Source organism: Atractosteus spatula, chromosome 1, assembly GCF_055471065.1.
Source record: "Atractosteus spatula isolate fAtrSpa1 chromosome 1, fAtrSpa1.hap1, whole genome shotgun sequence".
Lineage (NCBI taxonomy): Eukaryota > Metazoa > Chordata > Actinopteri > Semionotiformes > Lepisosteidae > Atractosteus > Atractosteus spatula.
The window spans coordinates 75850198-75862990 of NC_142706.1; the positions used below are offsets into that span (position 1 = coordinate 75850198).

At 48.9% G+C, this 12793-nt stretch overlaps 1 protein-coding gene across 1 annotated transcript in view; it reads right to left on the reverse strand.

Moving 5' to 3' along the window:
- Positions 1 to 2109: 2109 nt before the first annotated feature.
- LOC148842026 (V-type proton ATPase subunit B-like) overlaps positions 2110 to 12793 on the reverse strand; it is a 45883-nt gene continuing 35199 nt past the window's right edge. The window contains exons 5-14 of the mRNA XM_088919689.1: positions 10870 to 10947; positions 9824 to 9963; positions 8586 to 8687; positions 7440 to 7537; positions 6252 to 6375; positions 5224 to 5374; positions 3971 to 4053; positions 3331 to 3435; positions 2911 to 3040; positions 2110 to 2629 (exon numbers count right to left, since the gene is read on the reverse strand). Coding sequence (XP_088775815.1) covers positions 2412 to 2629; positions 2911 to 3040; positions 3331 to 3435; positions 3971 to 4053; positions 5224 to 5374; positions 6252 to 6375; positions 7440 to 7537; positions 8586 to 8687; positions 9824 to 9963; positions 10870 to 10947 — 1229 coding nt within the window. The 3' untranslated portion in view covers positions 2110 to 2411. The remainder of the gene's footprint in view (positions 2630 to 2910; positions 3041 to 3330; positions 3436 to 3970; positions 4054 to 5223; positions 5375 to 6251; positions 6376 to 7439; positions 7538 to 8585; positions 8688 to 9823; positions 9964 to 10869; positions 10948 to 12793) is intronic.

Below are 12793 nucleotides of genomic sequence, written 5' to 3' on the forward strand. Positions count from 1 at the left end.
AGAAGGACACTGTCTCAAGCGCACAATCTCTCTCTGAGTCTGCAGTCTTCGAACAGGGAACTGAAATTACTGCGCTCCGAATTCAAGTCTGCAAAGCCAGCAACTAAGCCATGGCTTTCCTGTATGTATGCAAGGCACGTGGGTTTAAAGGGAAGAGGATGTGTCCCCGCGCCGAGCCACAGACGCACCCTCTTTCTGTGGAAGCATGTGATTGGGTGTGTGGAAGAGGAGGCTGGGGGATGTGTGGCAGGGGTTTGAGGAGTATCGTACAGATCTGTCTTATATTCTCTTAGATACAGTAAGAGAAGTCTCTTGTCCCTTCTATCTGGACAAGCGTGCTTGTGAGTGTAGCGGGGGTGGCTGGGAACACATATTGTCCCCTGCTTTTTCTCAAAGGAAGCCCATGGAAAAGGCATGGACCAAGGTGCAAAATATAAATAAACTCGCGAGCACATATTTTTATTTAATTATCCCAGGGTAGAGGCAAGTAGAATTGAAAAACAAACTGAAAATATTCCTTTCTGGTTACAAAATGGCTTCATTACGACCCTGATTCTGAAAAGCGACATGCTATCTATTAATGCCTGATGTCTCAGTAAATTCCTGTGACGCACTGAGAAAAGGGATGGAAGGGTGGATTCACAGGAGGACAGAAGAGGGAAGAAAGAGTGCGGGAAGCAGACAAGGTCGAAGCGCAAGGCCAAACTGGAAAGGGAGAAAAGAAACTGGAAGGCCCAATCCTGAAGGACTGAAACAAGGCAAAGAGAGTGAGAATAAAGCCTCAGAGCCAGCCTGAGCACGGCTAGCTCCTCCTGCCTCTGCCCGTTGCCTCAGTACTGAAGGCTGGACCCATCTTCCTTCGCCGTTCTCTAGCTTGATCCACAGTCAAGGCTGGGGCCCCTAAGGACGGGCCTCCTCCTGAACACACAGCCCTTGATCTGCTCACACACACCGGTGGTGCTCAGGCCTGGTCCTCTGTTCCAACTGGCCCTAATCGGCAGTGCCAACTGCTGCCAGTAATCGAGCTGTTCGCTGGTTGAGGCTTTTTGTCTGCACTCAGCACTCATCTCACAGCACACTGGCTCTCAGTCCTGGTCCTGGGTCACCTCTGTGTCTTTTGGTTTTTGCTCCAGCCCAGTCACAGGCCAATTTCTTTCCATTTGCCATGTAAGACCTTAGTTTCACCTCTTAAACACCTGACCAGGACTTATAATTGGTATAAATGCTGTGCTAATAGATGAGTTTCAGGACTGCCCTCAGTCCGGTGTGTGAGCTGACATCTACAGTAAACAACTGGACTGGAGCAGAAGGAATATGCTGACCATAGTAGTCTGATACAGTGATCCCCACCTGTGTCTATTCACCATTGCTTGATTGCCTATTTAGAGCTGTTCAGTAAAATCTAAGAAAGACAATTCTTAATTAGCAGGTTGAGGAGAGATGGCAGGATATTCCGTGTACTGTAGATTTTGGAAAAAATGCATTTCAGCTTGGGTATTTTTTAAACCAAGACTTGAGTGCAAAAAAACACTCAACACCAGCTAGCAAATCACTTACAGTTAGCCCTGGTGATTAATGACCCAGCTGAGGACTGAGGACCACAGACATGTCCCACGAGCAGAGTTCCCCCACAGGGGTGAAGTGCTCAGGACCAGAGCTGAAGAAAGTCTACATACTGTAGAAACTATACTTTACTCCATATGGTATCAGCGGGTTTAGATTTCTCAATAACAATCACTTCCAAGGTTTCACTGAGCCTTAGCATCTCTCTGTGTTGGGAGCTATACTCTGTTGCCTTCTAGTAGCATTTAAGATCACTTTATTGGCCATATACAATTTCTTGTATTAGGAATGGGTCTTTTCACAGACCCCAGCTTGCTCTCCATGAGACACACAGACAGGGAGAGAAGCTTGGGGTCAGAGTGCAGGGTCAGCCATTTTACACAGCGTCCCTGGAGCAGTTGGGGTTAAGGGCCTTGCTCAGGAGCCCAACGGAGTAGGATTCCTCTGCCAGCCACGGGATACGAACCAGCAACCTTCCAGCCACAGGCACAGATCCTGTGCCACAGAGCCACCGCACCGCAATTAAAACCAAACAACACTGAATGAGGCAGTGAATGCAGAAGTGAGGATGTATTGCTTTGTAGAAAACAACATTGAAATGCATAGTTATTTCATCCTTTTCATTAAGCTTTATATGCATAAATGTAACAGAACACAAAATTGCACAAGGAATTATAACATAACCCATCTTTGATCTCAAGTATCTGTGCTTCAGATGCACTGGCAGTTACAGCGGTCCTGCTAGCATGTGGACGAGCCGTGTGGGTGATCTTGTCTGCAGCGTGTTCAACACTAGAGCGCTGAGAGCACTGAAGGGGCTGGGCCTTCTGTCGCCGCAGGGCTGTGGATCACTGGGAGGGCTTTTTGGAAGGAGGGCTCTCTGTCTCCGGTGCCGATGGGGTGGGCTGTCTCTGGGGCTTGTTCGGGGGCTGTCTGGGACCGTCACGGCTGTAGAACTCGTTCAGGATCGACACCGGGATTCTCTTCAGCATCTCCTTGGGGAAGAGGCGCAGGAGCTCCCACCCAATGTCTAGAGACTCAAATACAGAGCGGTTCTCATAGGGACCTGCCGGGAGCAAAGCACCATTATTATTATAGCAACTCATATTCTTCATATTGTAACAGATCCCTGCCAGATTAGACTGTGTGGCTCCATGTCCATAGTGTAAATATGATCCTTCTGCTTCAGCATCTACATCAGACACTGTATGACGCGCACTATTATTTATTTATGTCCGATCCATTTTCTGTTAAGAGATTCATCTGAATTACATGATTATATCTAAGTACTTCAGGGCTCTGTATTATTCTGAGTACTGTTAGTGTCATTCGAGCCCTGTCACCTACCCTGAGAGATGAACCGCCTCTCAAACTTGTGCAGGAACTCCAGGAAGAGCAGGTCCTCCTGGCTCAGAGCTTCTTCTCCCACCACGGCCTTCATCGCTTGCACGTCCTTCCCAATGGCATAGCAGGCATACTGCAGGACACACCACACACATGCATTCACATCATGCCCAAACCGACAGCCAAGCTGAGTGTATGTATTTTGGCACTGACTACAGGTGTGCACATGACTCTCGGGATTAAACATGTGCCAAACACGTCTACGGATAGGAGCCAAACATTGGCATTGCCTTGGCATCACAAAACCTCTGTGCACAGCTTTATGGTCAGGTGGAAATCGGAAGCTGTAGCAGGGCAGTCCTGGCTCGTGTCAGTGTGTGGCGCTGTGGCGCTGGGTCTGTGGGTGTGGAGTCACGACCTCACCAGCTGGTTGGAGACGTCAGCATGATCCTTCCTGGTCATTCCCTCCCCAATGGCCGACTTCATGAGGCGGGACAGCGAGGGCAGCACGTTGATGGGCGGATAGATCTGCAGAGGGACACGCAGCGCTGGTCAGTAATGACCTTCTGCCCTGTATGGCCCAGTATGGCCAAGCCCATATCTATAGTATCATCATAGTCTATTTCTGTAGCACACAGTGCAAACATGACAAAACCATAGCAGAGCAGAACATCAGCACATTAGAGAGACAACAGAGAGGGAGCCATTCGCTCCATCCTGCTCATTCGGATCTGTTTCTCTTTAGTCCCATAAATATGCTGGGAACAAACCAGCCCACAGGAAAGGCACAACGCAGAGCAGCCAATCACACCGATCTTACACATCTTTGGAGTGTGTGGAAAACAGAACACCCAGTGAAAACCCCCACGAAAACAGGGAGCCTGTAACCTGGGCCCTGCAACACACTGGTGTTAAACACCACTCTTCTGATCAACAGCTAGTAAAACCAAGGTGAGCTCATGTTAAATGTAGAAGGAACTGTGGTGTGAGAGTTTCCCGTGGTAGACACGGGTGAGACAGAGAGAGCAGTCTTCAGACTGCAGCCCCTCTCCTCTTCACCGACCTGTCTGTTGTGCAGCTGTCTGTCGATGTACACCTGCCCCTCTGTGATGAACCCTGTCAGGTCAGGGATGGGGTGTGTGATATCTTTGAGAAAAAGGAAAAAGAGGAATCAAAGGCAGAATGCACATTTCCATTCCACAGGAAAGAAGATCTCAAATATCACACACAGACTTGCAGCTGGGAAGCCCATTCATAACCAACTGCTTTGGTTGAGTTTACTGAAGGTATGGTGATATTCGGCCACAGTGCCTCTGGGGTTTGTGCCAGGTGATGTCAGAATTACTAGACCAAGTCAATTATGTTGAAGGTATTGACTTTCCCTGTTAAAATAGACCCATTGACCTACTGCAGGGCTGTAGCTCTTGAAGACTAGAACCGGGCGGCCCTGGGTTATAGAGTGGGTTGGATCTGATGGACAAGGGAGTCAAATGGCTGAGTTCGCTTATAGTCTGGGCACACCTCTTGTCACAGTCTCGCACACCCTGGCCTCCAGACACATACTGTAGGACTGGTCCAGGAAGAGGAGAATGACTGGTTAGTGAAAGCAGTAAAAGGAAGAGACAGACAGTTGAGCGGACAGGGCATGTGCAGCAGAAGCAGACCTGGAGAAGAAATTCCAAAGAGACAGAGAGAGACATTCAGACAGAATTCAAACAAGGCAGACGAATAACTAACTGGGCATTCAACTGAAATATCCAAATTCCACAGTATTCAGAAAAAAAATTCTGAACAATTTAATTGTTCTTCAAATACCAAAAGATGAAAGAGAAGAAAGGGAGAATTAACACCACAGGTGCTTTCTTCATTTTTCATTAACAGATACAGAAGCTTGTTCCTACCCTGAAAAGATGAAAGAGCTGAAGCTTTCTACTAATGAGCAGAGAAGACTATGAGAGAATCTAATACAAGTATTCAAAATCATCAAGGTCACTAACGAAGTAAACATCTTCAGAATGTACAGTTTAATGTGAGCTTAGGTAGCTACTGTAGGTAGAAATGCATGTAAAGCCAAGTACAGGAGGAACTACTTTACACAGAGGGTTGTGGAAGTGTGGAACTAACTACCCAGTCATATGATTGAAGTTGATACCCTGCCTCCTTTCCAGAAACAGCTGGAAGAGATCCTTGGATCAATTTACTACTGACTGCCAAATGAGTTTGATGGGCTGATTGGCTCCTCTTGTCCTTATGCTGTTGTGCACATGCAGGGAGAGGCAGAAGGATTAAGAGGGAGACACACAGAGAGGGACGGACCATCGTTGGGCATGGTGAGGATGGGGATCTGTGTGATGGAGCCCTGCCTGCCGTCCACTCGCCCTGCTCTCTCGTAGATGGTGGCCAGGTCTGTGTACATGTAACCGGGGAAACCCCGTCTTCCTGGTACCTCCTCCCGGGCTGCTGACACCTAGAGACAGAGCACAGAGGTCCATCCTGAAGACAGAGCAGAGGGACATGCAGGACAGACAGTGTATCGAGTCACTGTGTGAGTGTTTGTCCTTCTTATCCACCTGTCAGCATGTCAGTGTGTCGTCACTGTGTCAATGTCTCGCTGTGTCAGTGTGTCATCACTGTGTCAATGTCTCGCTGTGTCAGTTTGTCGTCACTGTGTCAATGTCTCACTGTGTCAGTGTGTCGTCACTGTGTCAATGTCTCGCTGTGTCAGTGTGTCATCAGTGTCAGTGTGTCGTCACTGTGTCAATGTCTCGCTGTGTCAGTGTGTCGTCACTGTGTCAATGTCTCACTGTGTTAGTGTGTCGTCACTGTGTCAATGTCTCGCTGTGTCAGTGTGTCGTCACTGTGTCAATGTCTTGCTGTGTCAGTGTGTCGTCACTGTGTCAATGTTTCGCTGTGTTAGTGTTTTGTCACTGTGTCAATGTCTCACTGTGTCAGTGTGTCGTCAATGTCTCGCTGTGTCAGTGTGTCATCACTGTGTCAGTGTGTCGTCACTGTGTCAATGTCTTGCTGTGTCAGTGTGTCATCAGTGTCAGTGTGTTGTCACTGTGTCAATGTCTCACTGTGTCAGTGTGTCGTCACTGTGTCAATGTCTCGCTGTGTCAGTGTGTCGTCAGTGTCAGTGTGTCATCACTGTGTCAGTGTGTTGTCAATGTCTCGCTGTGTCAGTGTGTCGTCGGTGTCAGTGTGTTGTCACTGTGTCAATGTCTCGCTGTGTCAGTGTGACGTCACTGTGTCGTCGGCGCGTCAGTGTCTCTTCAGCACATATGAAGCAGTGTGTAGGTGCTGTGGTGCTGTGGCGTGTGATGGCGGTGCTGTGAGGACTTTACTTCTCTCAGGGCCTCAGCATACGAGCTCATGTCGGTGAGAATGACCAGCACGTGCTTTTCACACTGGTAGGCCAGGAACTCAGCAGTGGTGAGGGCCAGGCGCGGGGTGATGATGCGCTCGATTCTGCACAGTCAACAGGCACAGCTTGAGTGGGTGTTTCCAGATGAGAAGGGCACACTGCAAGCTTTACTGTCTTTTATCCCCCAAGCCAGGAGACCCACTCCCCTGGAGCGCCGCTGTCCAGCAGCTCGTATAGATCTCTTTAAATCTCCAGCTCCGAGGACACTTCAGCTTGATCAGTTAACCAAATAATGTGTTCAATTTGGTCATTAAGGGCTCAAGCAGAAAAAAAACTGGATTGGAGTTGAGAACTCCTGCCCTAAGCAGACAATTGGAAATAAACATGTACAGTGCAGAAAATATGAGGCAGTACAGTTTACATTAACTCCAGGGGTGGGCAATCCTGATCCTGGAAGCCCAATATGTCTGCAAGTTTTCATTCCTACTCTGCTCTTAAAGAACTAAAGCAGCTCATAAGCTGCTGAACTGGACCGCTTTCACAGCTTCTCCCAGCTCTTCAGGTGCTGCTGCTTTGATGAGACCTAGAAAAGACACAGCAGCCCCCCAGCACCAGGACTGGACACCCCTAATATAGACACAAGCCATGTGCACGTCACCCTGCCCTTGAGATCACACAGAGCCTTTACTTAATGCCCATTCACGCCACACATGTGTATCACAGCCTGACTGAGAGAACAGCTATCAAAGGTGAACCTGTGCTGAACAAGCAAGTCATCAGGTCCCAGGGGATGTGACCACAGCCACTGAGAGACTATCAGCTCCAAACCCACTGGGCCCTTCACTCCTGATCTCTTTGTAACTGTTCACTACAGAACATCTCTGGATAATACACCGGGAGTATCCATCTCCGTGCTTGAGGCATGCAGAGGCTGTGGTCTGTCATTGTAAGTGATCCTTTTATATAACTAAACTATTTGCTGAATTGGACATACTTAAGCCTTTGCCCACGTTACAATACAATATGCACTTTATGGAAACAGGGATGGCACTCCCCCCATCTGACATCATAGCTTCGACCCCCGCGAGCTCCATGCTATCGCGGGACGCTTCGGCCAGGCTGGGAATCTCTGAGACAGAGCGAGGGGGAGCCCGGAGAGAGCACTCACGTGGGGTCGTTGGCAAGGTTCAGGAAGAGGCAGACATTGTCCATGGATCCGTTCTCCTCGAAGTCGGACTTGAAGAAGCGTGCTGTTTCCATGTTTACCTGCCAGGGCCAGGGAGCGAAGGGATTAAGAGTGAGCGGAGACACTGCCGAGAGCAGGAGGCAATGCAGCCCTTCATGCAAAGGTCTGTGGGTGTCAGTACAGCTCTCAGCCTGTGCTATACAGACTGAAGCACTAAAAGCCTTCAAGAAACAGCATGGTGAAGCTCTGAGATGTCAAGTCAGCTTTGAATTGAACCCTTCTGATGGAAACTAGCACTATGAATACATTAGGAAAATTGTGATTGTTTCTTTGCTTCTTCGTTAGTAAAACTACTTTGTATTAACAAATGGTAAACAGCTATAGTGGAAAAAAAGGGCAATTACCTACCGTAGCAGGTATTATTGGTCTCTTTATATCATAAAAGGCTGAAGACCTTTGAAAAGCCTCAGCTTGCTCCAGTTAAGATAATGAATTTCCTTCACACTCATTTAAAGCTCAGGATTACACTGAAGATGTGTAGCGTTTCTGTTGTGGTAGTCATGCATAAAATTATCAGAATGCATTTAAGAGAGTTTTCTCTGCCAGAAATTTACCAGTTTATGTTATAAACTGGAAGACCTAATGACCAGTACCGTCTCATGTTCACTCATTTGTTACTCTTTAGTTACTCACCTATGGAACAAGGAAAAACGTTCAGGGTTATGGTATTCATCTAAGAGCAGGCGGTCACTGAGAATGATGGGATTGTGATTGTGGCTTGCAGGCTTATGCAGGAGCAGTGTACCGCACCTGGCTGGGAGGCACTGCGGACCTCAAACCTCTGTTCACTGCACCGGCAGTAATCTGAGGCCAGTGCTCAGCTGTGAACCCGAGGCTTTCTCAGGGTTGAGCAGGGAGCAGCTGGAGCAGCTGCAGCAGCTGGTGCTGCCGGAGCAGCTGGTGCTGCCGGAGCAGCCGGAGCAGCCGGAGCAGCCGGTGCTGCCGGAGCAGCCGGAGCAGCCGGAGCAGCCGGTGCTGCCGGAGCAGCCGGAGCAGCCGGAGCAGCTGGTGCTGCCGGAGCAGCTGGAGCAGCCGGAGCAGCTGGAGCAGCCGGAGCAGTACACTCACCCCCATGGCCGCAAAGACGATGGCGAAGTTGTCCTCGTGGTGATCCATCACACTCTTGTGCTGCTGCACCAGGCCAGCCTGCCTGCAGATCTGGGCTGCAATCTGGGCACAGGGTTAGAGCAGGTCAGCCTCCACTCTCAGCATGCCTGCATGCCACTTGTCATATACTTGTCAGAAATAAAGCACTGCTACAAGTGCATACACATTCGAAATGCACAGACACTCACTGTGTATCAGGCGTTACTGTGTTTGATGTTTGCACACCCTGTGGTGACATGGTGGTGGCTGAGGGTATCGAGATCCCTTTCTCACTGAGAAGAGTCCAAGCCCCAGTGCCACACTCCCCACCTGAAGGACCCCCCCCCCCAGCCTCTCAAACTGTTTCCCAGCCACTCACTGTCACTATCAGACCAAACCGCAGACTCGACCACGGCCAGACTCATTCCAACAAAAGATCCTGACATGCACACACTAAACTAGAAAGGGAACTGACCAGGCTTTCTTCAAAACCGAAAACCAGAGGAGACGGGTGGAAATTACAAGGAAAGACATTTGAAAAAAAGAGCAGGATGCACTGCTTTACTCTGAAGCAGGGGGTCCCAGCCTTTTTTGTCAGCTGAACCCCTTCAACCTAAATTATTTGCCTCAAGTACCCCCTTGAGATTTTAACTAAATCAAACTTTTCAATGAATGTAGATAAATGCTACAGCAACCCTCTTAACATGCTTCTTTTCACTTGGTAAAATATTAATATTACTACTGTTGTTTTCTTATTCTTATTATTACATTGTTATTTATTAATAGGACTATTCAATTAGACATTGACGTTTCCATCACACTCCCACGAACCCCCTGCTCTAAAGGATGAAAGAGAGTGGAACAAGCTACTCAGCAGTGTTGATGAAGCTGATACCCTGGCTTCTTTCATGAGGTAAGATACTGGTAATGAGAGTGGGATCAAGGAATTTCTCATTTTCTTAATTCTGCATTGAGGTTTTGAGGTATCAGCTGGTATTCTGCAGAACATGGGAGGGATCAGAGGAGATACTCACAGCTAGTCTCAAGATTCTCCTAACGCAAGCAGTTCAAGTGGCTGCGCTACCAACATGGAGCACTAAGTCAGACCAATTAGCTACTAACTACAAACCAGGCGAGATGGGCCAGATGATTCGTAACCTTTCTCATGAAGTCCTTCTGCCCGGAGCTGTACCCCTGGTCTCAGTGTGCGTGCTCCTCACCTCGTTGTGTGGCAGGCCTGCCGCAGAGAAGATAGGTATCTTCTGTCCGCGTGCGATGCTGTTCATGGCATCGATGGGCGAGAGTCCGGTCTGGATCATCTCCTCGGGGTAGATCCGCATCTGGGGGTTAATGGGCTGGCCTGCAGTGGAGAGAGGGGTGAGCCGCTCGCCAGGCCCGTTCGGAGAAACCTGCTCCTTGCCACAGATCCAGCTCTTAAACTGAAGTCAATCCGGAGTACTGCAGCATCAGAATACAGCAGAGAGGAGCTGTTGGTATTACAGAGAGTTTTGTGGAGTCTCATGAATTAGGATTGTGGGATCTGTGCTTGAAAACCACCAGGACTGAAAGACCTTTAAGGTCTGAAAGAAAACCAAACCCAACCTGAGTAGAGATAGAGAGTACAGCCATGTAGAAGGAGCCAAGGAGCCAAAGTAATTAACTGCTGAGCAATTCAAAGTATGACACTGGTGCCCTAGTCAAGTGAAGACCACTGATAAGACTTCCATTATTAAGCAGTGTGAAACATCTCAAGCTGTATTAACTGCAGGCTCTTGATAATCAGCAGGTCTTCAAAACACCATCTTTACTACATGATGCTGGATAGGTGGTACAATCTGTGTAAGTGCCTGTAGCTGCAATGACCTGCAGCTGATCAAATGGCTGTATTTCTATGTTAATCACAGCTGTGGTGTCAGGGTCAAACTCCCAGTTCTCCAATTATAAAAGCCCCTTTTACTCAGCCTCATGTCAATTGTTACAACTGGGCTGGGACACGGGTCCTTCTCCCGGGTGAAGATCTGCACAGGGCTGGCTGTGTTTGAGCTTGAGCTGTTCTGTGGCCTCTGGAGGAAGAAGGTGGCATTGCTGTGGGGGCTCATCGGGCTGACCGAGCTGGGAAAGCAAGTACAACCCTGGAGGTACGATGGCCTGTGAGCCTCTAGATCTCAGAACGGGAGACGACGTCCTGCCCAGAACGTGTCAAACTCCGCTGCATCTGGAGCTCGAAATGCCTGGAGCAGAATGAGCGCAGATACGCTTTACTCACCATTGATATCGAGGAAATCCTCAGCCGTCACCGCTGGCCCCTTGTCAATGGACTTCCCTGATCCGTTGAAGATACGCCCTGAGAGAGAACACACAGCACATCTTACTGCTCCTGCGTTTGAGAGGCTGGGGGGGGAGGTTACAAACAAGAGGAGACCACTTTGCTCATTTACTGTAGGTCATTTGGCAGCTGGCAGCTAATTGACAGTCTCTTGAAGGAAGCCAGGGTATTGGCTCCGACAACACAGCTGGGCAGCTTGTTCCATACTCCTACAATCCTTTGCGTAAAGAACCACCGTCTTTGACTTTTTCTATGTTTTACTTTTCAGCATAGAATGAACCTTTTCTTACTCTTCCCTTTGTACACTGTACACGTCTGCTCGATACAGCCCACTCCAGTAGCATACGTCTCTTACACACCCTGACTGCTCACTGACACAAGTCTCCTCCCTTCACGGAGCTCAGCTGAATGTGACCTGTGCGCACCGCTCAGGCAGCCTTGTGCTGCTGTTTTCCAGTGGAATGCTCTTCCATCTCTTCCACCTAGCTTACCTGGAATTGTCTTAAAAAGGGCAGCTAAGGGTCAGCAGCTTCAGGACTAAGGGATTAGTCCACTGATGCCCTTTACAGCTTCGGGAGCAGAGATTCCTGCTCCACTGCCGCCTCCTGCTCAGACATTTCCTCATCCGATCAATACGGCAGTACCCTTCAGTACGCTTAATAACCCATTAGAACACAGTCTAGTAGCCGTGGTATCAATAATTCTTACTGTCCGATATGAACACCCTGAGAAGTCTGAAAAGAATTCCTTCTCCGTGATCCTTCGAACAAGATCACGATCCGCAGGGCCCACCGAGCAGTGCCTTCGCGGCGAGGTTATCGTCATCATGGCCAAGTTGAGCTCTTAGGCAACCCTGGCCTTGTCCATCAGCGTGCTGATAATAGAGACTTTACACAGAATCGTGGAGTATTATGGGGCGACGTGATGGCACAGTGGTTAGCATTGCTGGGGTTCAATTCTGGACCTGGGGCGCTCCCCGGGTTCCTGTGGGTTTCGTCCGGGCGAGCCCATTTCCTCCCACAGCTGCTGGTGGGTTACTTGGTTTCTGGGAAGACTGGCCCTGGCGTGAGAGCGTCTGCCTGCCCTGTGACGAACTGAGTGTGCCCTGCCTTGTGCCTGTTGCTTGCTGGAACTGCTCCGGCTCCCCATGACCCTGTACTGGCTGGAGCAGTTAGGAGATGGGTGGGTGGGGTTGTGTATTATCTTTGAGCAGGCAGTATTCCACGAGCTACATTCCTCATAACTATAGCGCCACCTGTAGGTCACCTTCATCGCCTAACCCCCACCCAAGATGTACAGGCGCTCCGGACTGGAGAGACCTGAACAAGTCGTTTATTTTCCGATTGTTTTTTCAATGCCTTTGGTCTGAATAATAAGGGACACCAACACACGAACTTCATCCCCGCTTGGTACCATCGAACTCATCGAAACAAACCCCCTGTCGCGTGTTTCTGAATTCACTCCATTCGGAGAGCAAACCTGACCGCCCTTGTCTGTGCAGTCGCCGCTGCTGAAGGTGTAGTCGTTATTTTTTGTGTAAAGCCGCTTATATACAGCAGAATAAGTCTCATTTTCTTCTCCCGTCTGAAGCTCCGTCAGGGACTATATCGCACAATACATATGGGATACCCCAGCTATAAAAAGAACATTCTTAAATGAAGGAAAATTGTGTTGTAATCAGCTACATTAAGGGAAAATATCTGTTGTACAACCAACCTACTCGTTTGTGTAAATATGGTGTTAAATGTACATTTATCACAATTACGGTCGAAGTAGCTCTGGCAAACACGGCCTCGTCGACACGGGCTCGATGGAGACCCAGATCCCGTCTCTTTGGACCCACAAACCCTTCTTGCTGTGGCGT